The sequence below is a fragment of the Bidens hawaiensis genome, unplaced genomic scaffold (assembly GCF_021521415.1).
Source record: "Bidens hawaiensis isolate Kalapana, Puna unplaced genomic scaffold, B.hawaiensis_p1.1 tig00002438_1, whole genome shotgun sequence".
NCBI lineage: Eukaryota > Viridiplantae > Streptophyta > Magnoliopsida > Asterales > Asteraceae > Bidens > Bidens hawaiensis.
In genome coordinates, this window is record NW_027491134.1 from 63,536 (window position 1) to 71,741 (window position 8,206).

An 8,206-nucleotide genomic window follows, 5' to 3' on the forward strand; every position below is an offset into this window, starting at 1 on the left:
GATAACCGGGTTCGGTCCTACATGTGATCGGTTCACTGATTCTCTACAAGAGAACCGAGACCGAAAATTTCCTGTTTTGTTGGTAGATAAAGATATGGTCTGGACAACAGGAAATGATGCGGATGAGGTTTAAATGTGTCGTCTGAAAGATTAACAGAGTATCCAACAACCAAATGGGTAATTTTCATGTATTTTTTGCAATTTACTTCAAGATCGATTAGCATTCTCATTGCGATTTTGAAGTATATGCTCAATTAGGTCCATGAATCTGTTGATTTTATTAGTTAGTATAATATGGTTGTTCATTTTCAGTGTTTAATTGATCGACACGGGCTTAATTTATCTTTTGATTAAGTATGCCTTCCAAGTGTTCGATGAAATGTCTCATGAACTAGCAGCAAATATACACACAATATCAGTAGTAATTTGATAGAATGAAGAACCACAAGAATCAAAGTGTTTGCAGATCGGTAATAGTAGTTCGATAGATATTGAATTGGTTTACATTCAAACATAAATAGATGCATGCATGTGCATCTTTTTTTTTGGGTTATTGCATATATTTTTTGCATGTATCGGTTATTCGGGTTTGTAAGGGTCTTTAGGGGCAAATACCCGAACCCAACCCGAAACCGATTTGAATAGATATTAAGGACCGAAATCATTTGAATAAAATTAGGGTCGGTCCGGTTTCAGGTTTATTCGGGCCGGTTCTTCGGGTTTTTTCGGACCAACCCTAATTCTGCACACCCCTAGTAATGATCTATTTCATTCATTTGTCCATTCCACTCCCCCCTACATTCCATTATACATTTACACCCAACCAAACATACCATATTTCTAAAAAAATGAAAATACTATAAATGGAAAGAATTTAATTCCATGTGAAATGATCAATTCCATTAATCAATAATAACCAAACATGTTTTATTTCATTTAATTGACATGATTCATTTCATTCCTTCCTTCATCTTTTCATACCAAACACCAGCAAAGAAATTGTTGAGTTTAGTAGGAAGGAATAAGAATCTTTCTTTTATTTTATTTTTTTGTTCTTTTAGATTATATATATATAATAGTTTAAATTATAAATATTAAAATTTTTGTTAATTGACTATCCAAAATATAATTAATATCCAGTTTATTATTTTTATTATTATTATTATTATTATTATTATTATTATTATTATTATTATTATTATCCAGCTGATTACATTGTATAGTTACTATTACATTTTTAAAATATATTTTCTTATATTAAATAATTTGTTACAATTAAAAAATATGGTTATAAAAGATGGTGATGATCTTAACACTCAAAAGTTAACATCACCTTCTATTCGCAATTATTTTCTCTTACACTTGTATTGCAAACTAAAAAAAAAACAAAATAAAATAAAAAAGATTTTATGTGTATATAACCAGTCACTTGATTTAACACCCCAAAAACATTCCAAATATAAACATATCAAACAACCGAAAAAAACAAAGCAATTATTGTTGAGCTCAAAGTTGGCAACTCATCCACATATGTTGACTAGTCAACTCTTTCCCTCCTTTTTAACTACCACAAGTTCAACTCAACTCAACTCCTCCGATCGGAGAATGGAAACCACCGGAGGATCTTTTTATCCCTACAAGCTCTTGTTCAGGGCCTTGACTCTCATACCCGTCTCTCACTACCTCTTGCTTCTGCTTTTCTTCTTTATTGTTTTTGTATACAGTCTGCTCGAAATCCACATTCTTCAGGATATTATTACTGGATATGGAGGTAGTTCCGTGTCCTTGACTTATAATTCGGCATCAGAGTTGTATACAGAAGTGGTGTCCAAGTGTAGTTTGCTTCATGGAAGGTCAGATTGGTTGATATGAGGGTTTTTATTATTATTATTATTTACAAATTTCATTCCATGCTTGTTTTTCAATTGTGTAGATACTTGGCTACTCCTTGGCTTTCAAGTCCACATCTTCAAACTATCTTGCTGAATGCTGTAGTCAAGACTCCTAGTTTCACCTACAAAAGGTAACATTTCTGCTTTTATAGAATTCAAATTGGTGTTCATGAAGTAACACTTATTAAAAAAAAAAACTTAATAGTCATATTTTGTTTTCTACCTAACTAGAATGTTGTTTCATATTTGTATTATATCTGTTGTATGAAGTCTATTTTTATCTTATTTTTAGAGAGATATTTCACACTTCCGATGGTGGGACGGTAGCATTGGATTGGCTGATGAGCTCTGATGGTAATGTTATATAATTCTGCTAAACTTATATTATTGATCCTGTTACTTAATTTAATATGATAACTATGTTGTTGTTGATGCCATGCCACATTCTTTGTTAATTGCCATCATTCTTTTCTAGGCCTGTAAACGAACCGATCAAACACGAATGGGGATTGTTTGTCTTAGTTCGTTTAACTTTAACTAGACAAATGAGCGAACAGAAAGAGTTAAAAGAATGAATTTTCTTGTTCGTGTTCGTTTCGATAAGAAAGTGGATTTGCTCGTGTTCCTTTATGTTTGTTCATTTATAGTAAACATGAATATCCTAATTAAAGTCTAAAATAACCTTATCATTACATCCAGTATTTCAAAAGTAAACACAGATATACAAGCAAAAGGTTCTTAAAAGATAAAGATTAAACTAATTTAAAATTAAGTATTAGTAATATATAAATTGAATGAATATTTAAAAAATGTAAATAAACAAACATAGAATATATATAAAGGAATGTTCAGGAACGCAAGTAAACAAACTGGGACATGTATTTATGTTCATTTGTTTAATTAAATGAAATAAAAAATTATGTTCATGTTCGTCTGTTTATTTAATGAATAAACATAAATGTCGAATGGTTCACTAAACGTTTGGTTCGTTTACATGCCTTACTATATATGATTAAATTAGTAGCACAAATTCATTTTGAGATTCATGTAAGGTTGGAGTTTAATTTTGTAGCAACACCTTTAATTATGAATATATTATTAGAGCTCTAATTATTCTTTTTAACTGTGTAGTTTCAGAGTCAAACTTTCAAGTCAACGGAACAAATACAGTGGCTGATATTCCTCTTGTGATAGTGGTTCCTGGATTAACAAGTAACTCTAATTCCCCTGTAAGTTTTCATCTTTCATAAAAAAAAAAAATTAATACTTTTTAGAGTAAAATGTGGTTTTCGTCCCTGTGGTTTGTTCAAATCTGCGATTTTAGTCCAATAGTTTCAAATTTGCGATTTTCGTCCTTGTGGTTTCATTTCACTTGCAATTAAACCCGATCCCACTAACCCCGTTAAGTCTGACCGTTAAACCCATCAGCGTGCTCGTCACGTTAGGGGCATTTTGTGCTTTTTTCCCAAATACACCCCAGACCTCTCACGTGAGGGGGTTTGCGAATTAGAGCTGGGGTTTATTTGGGGAGGAAAAAGACAAAACTGCCCCTCACGTGAATGGTTAGACTTAACGGGGTTAGTGTGATCGGGTTTAATTGCAAGTGAAATGAAACCACAGGGACGAAAATCGCAAATTCGAAACTATTGGACTAAAATCGCAGATTTGGGCAAACCACAGGGACGAAAACCACAGTTTACTCTACTTTTTATTTCAATCTTATGTATATTGCATGATCATGTATGCCAGTATTTAAAGAAGATTGTGTACAATATGGCAAAACACGGATGGAATGTTGTCGTATGCAATCATCGAGGGCTTGGAGGTGTTCCACTAACTGTAAGTTATTACTCTATCAAGTTAAATAATTACAGTTCATTGTTTGACTTTGACCTGTTTTGACCTAAAGATGTATCAATTTATGAAATTCTTGCATGACACAGGCCTAACACGAAATTTGGGGTTTGGGTTTAGTATAAATGGGTTCGAGTCATTTTTTAGTCGGACCCATGAACATGTTTAGCTACATGGGTCGTGTTCGTGCCAAATTGATGGCCGGTACGTGGGTTGACCTATTTAACTTGTATATTTTTTAAGTTTTTTTAGATGTGTTTTGCATAATAACTTGAACTATTAGCATTAGCGTATTTTTTATGCCAAATTTTACACTTTAAAAACAATATGGCATAATTTAAGCATAATTTCTTCAAAAAATAAAAATATTAAGTTGTTTTATAATTTTAAAAATATTAATGTGTAAAAATAGTAAGATAATTATTTTTTGGGTTAAACTGGCCATGTTCTTGTCAACCCGCAAATACACATGTTGTGTTCGTGTTCATGTATAAGTTTTGGCCCGTTCAGCAGCCCTATCTCTAAGAGTCAACTGCAAAAGTTTTAAAACTTGGCTAAAATGGAAATGATTATGTTTTCTGATGCTTAAAACATTTTAGTTTTATTTATTATTAAAAATGAATTATTTAATATTACAATCCAAAATACATGGACAATAACATGTCACGGGTAATTAAAATTGATTGTTACTGACTCGTTTTGACCACTTATCCAACCATTCGTTCGGCCATCTTTAGAAATATAACAAGTAACAACTTTGTTGTTTGCATTTGCAGTCCGAGTGCTTCTACACTGCAGGAAAATCAGATGATTTAGGTGAAGTCGTGAATCATCTTCATCGAAGACAACCCGAGACTCAAATTTATGCTGTTGGGACTAGCCTAGGTGCCAACATTCTGGTACAACTACTTATTCTTAAACTTGTGTATGACCACTTCTCTAAGGTTTTGGTTAATAATAATAATTATTGATCGCAGGTAAAGTATCTTGGTGAAAATGGTGTTAATGTACCTCTTGTTGGCGCTGTAGCTATCAGCAACCCTTGGGACCTTTTGGTTCGTTCTTTTGATAATATATTCTTGTTCGTCTTATGCATAGTTAATTCATTTCTCATACACATCATCAAATGCTTCTTTGCTTGGCAGATTGGTGATAGATTCTTCACGCGCGCGATCATGCAGAGATTTTATAATAGGATATTAGGAAAAAACTTAAAAGAGGCTGCCAGATTGTATATGTTCTTTACTCATCATCTTTCTATTGAGTCATTTAATATTCAGGTTTATAATTTTTGAGTTTTTTTCAGGCACCAGGAAACTTATGCTCGCCTTTCGGACTGGGAGGGAATTGAAAGGGTAATCCATAACCATCAATTTTAGGAACTTTAAAAACTTCTAACAACCAATAATTTTTTTTATATTTTATATTATTTGATGGTAGTTTTATTATTTATGATATGCAATTTTGTGATTATATATATGTAATAACCAAGTTACATATATGTGTAATAAATGAATTACATATGTGTAAAAACCAATTAACGTTTATATAATCATAAAACTATGCATAATAAATGACAAAGCTACCCTCAAATAATATTGATATATAAAAATAATAAATAATATGATTGGTTGATAAAAGTTCTTAAATAATTTGAGAGTTCTTAACTTAGCGTATTTTCTTGTAATGAAAAATAATAACTTGACATGGTGGTGCAGTCGCGCACAATTCGAGACTTTAATGACCGCTCTGCTCGAATTGCTGGAAATTTTGATGTAAGACCCCTCCCTTATCTAAATATTTAGTCACTAGAATCCCTTGTGCACACACTTATTTTGAATTGATTTACCAATAATGTTGTGTTGGTTATTCTTCTAGACGATTGATGCATTTCATAGATGGGCTAGCAGTGTTCGTTTGGTTACCAACGTGTCGGTCCCACTTCTTTGTGTGAACGCCATTGATGATCCCGTCTGCACTGATGAAGCCATTCCTTGGGACGAGTGTCGGTATGAAAATATACTCTTTTTTTTTAACTTACTATATGTTTAATGTTTACATAATGTATTCAAACTATTTGGTGTGAGTTAATTATAGGAAAAATAAGAATATTGTTCTTGCTACCACGAAACACGGAGGACACATTGCGTTTTTTGAAGGATTGTCAGGAGAAAGCTTGTGGTAAAATTTTGCAAATATTCAGATGTATTATTATTCTTTACGGGCGTAAACCAGAACTGATTTTTATATCTTTAACAGGTGGATAAGGGTTACTAAAGAGTTTCTTTCTAATCTGCATGCAAGTCCGACGATGAGCAAACAACAGGTACTTGAACAACACCTTACTCAAATTTAAGAAAATAAAATTCTTGATTTCTGTGGTATAATTTTCTTTTAAAAATAATATAATAGAAAAATTATTTGAAATAATGAAATTAAAGGAGGAACTAGATTTAAATAATTTTCGTCTGATTATGAAATTGTAGTACACTAATTTTTTATATTTTGGATTAATTATGAAATTGCCACCACGTTAATTCATATATCCGCTGTAATAACAGATGCAGAAGTTTAAAGAGTTGAATTTAGTATCTCCAGACAAGAAGAAATTAGTCTAGCTTCCAACTACTTGGGTTCTTAGTTGAAGAGTCCCGAGAAAAGTTAGAAAGCTCGGCTTACGGGCATTAAGTTGTTCATGTAAAGTAGCAGGATTTTCCAGATGATATTATTGGTGTGACGGTTTTTAGTATGTGCTCGGGAAAGTAGTCGTTAATGTAATGTATGTTGTCGTGACGGCCTCTACATTCCTCATTTATGTTATTTGTAATTTTTTCAACACAATTTTACAAGTTTTTACTTCTAAATCCCACATTGCGCAAAGTCAGGTGGTCACTTTTTCTTGTAGTTTTGTGGTTGGTTTTAACTAAAAATCAAATACAAAAGGTTGTCATTAATTAGTTGAAACTAGCTAGAGCCTTTAAGAGTGACGCAGTGATAAGCGTCTGATTTCCCCTAGCATAGGTCTCAACTTCAAATCATGCTTCTATCGACTATATGTGTTCGTTAGAAAGTTGTGTTTTTATTTATTTATTAGTGCTATCATTAGTATTCATACATTGGCACCACCACCAAGCCACCTCTACCTATTGAAAACTCCTAAACCATTGCAGACCCTAAATCGATTCAGTAACCCAAATTACCGGTACTGAAATATGAGAACTTTTTTGATTAATTCAATCACATTACATGATCTATGGTTATTTTTTTTGTTTTTCAGTTTAACAATGGTTAAAAAAAAAAAATTTTTAAAGTGTTTTTGGTTAATTAAATTATAACTATAGATAAATATCAAAGCTTGGTGTCAGAAAGTTCTTTTAAGATGTCATTTTAAGCTTTTAAGTAATTTATTTGTTCAGTTTACAAGATGCCGTCTGGCTCAAATTGTTAAGTGAGATCTTCTTAAAGCCCTCGTGTATCATTTGCATCAGCTGTGAAGTGGATTAATTTATTTGTTCGAGTCCTTTTGCAACCAGTTTGTTTATTAATTTTTTTTCCATCAGCTGTGAAGTGGATTTGTGTTCTTATTGTGTTCTATGTTTGACGATATGACTATTTAACTTTTAGATTAATTAATTCTTTTGTTTTCTATTTTTACCTTTCTTTTTCTTTTTTTCTTTTCTTTTTGTGTTTTAAATGTTTTTGTATTTGTTTGTGGTTTAAATATGTTATTTGGTTTAGTTCCGGTGCCGTGACCTGATACCGGTCGAACTTGCATCAACTCACAGCCACACCGTATGGTTTTACTAACTGACTATAAGTGGTTTTAAATATTTTTTTATATCATAAGTTATACGAGTGTCAATAATATTTGTGTGTTTGCTTTTTTGGGTTTATTGTTGTTACCATTACGAATATAACTGATACTTACCGAATATAACTGATACTTCGCGTCATTGCATCGCCGCAACGCGGTGGGTTAATACCTAGTTAATAGCAAGATTCATTCACATTACATGATCCTCCAGTTAAAATGTTTTGTAATTTTTTTCTCTGTCATATGAACGTGATTCAATTTTTCATTTTTCGGGCTTTAGATCCAAGCAGTCAAAGGTATTCATCACTTGAAACCGGTTACCAATTAACTGTTGCTTTGCTGTTGTGATGGATTCGTAGTTGCAGTACTTATTTTGTACATATAAATCTTCATAAACTCAATGTTTTTGTGTCACAATTTTGGTTTTCCTAACTAGGTATCTTAGACAAAGGACAAAAGACTGCTTGCTAACTTTAGCATGACTGTTTTTGAGTGAATTATTGATGTGTTACCTGAATGATCCATGTGATTTTTGTAAGCAAGCTTTTTATCTTTATGCAAGTTTGATTCATTTGGAATAACTATTTGGTGTTTAGAAATCAGATTAATATTCTCTTAGTTTAATTCTTGAATTGATTTTGCATCA

The 8,206-nt window shown here is 32.0% G+C and overlaps 1 protein-coding gene across 1 annotated transcript; it reads left to right on the forward strand.

Moving 5' to 3' along the window:
- Positions 1–1,602: 1,602 nt before the first annotated feature.
- LOC143619397 (embryogenesis-associated protein EMB8-like) lies at positions 1,603–6,671 on the forward strand. The gene is made up of 14 exons (XM_077091338.1): positions 1,603–1,853; positions 1,934–2,023; positions 2,185–2,246; positions 3,024–3,121; positions 3,642–3,731; positions 4,523–4,645; positions 4,724–4,801; positions 4,892–4,977; positions 5,053–5,101; positions 5,465–5,521; positions 5,625–5,755; positions 5,844–5,927; positions 6,006–6,072; positions 6,308–6,671. Exons 1-14 carry the CDS (start codon positions 1,606–1,608, stop codon positions 6,362–6,364), a joined length of 1,320 nt encoding a protein of 439 aa, XP_076947453.1. The 5' UTR covers positions 1,603–1,605; the 3' UTR covers positions 6,365–6,671.
- The last annotated feature ends 1,535 nt before the right edge of the window (positions 6,672–8,206 follow it).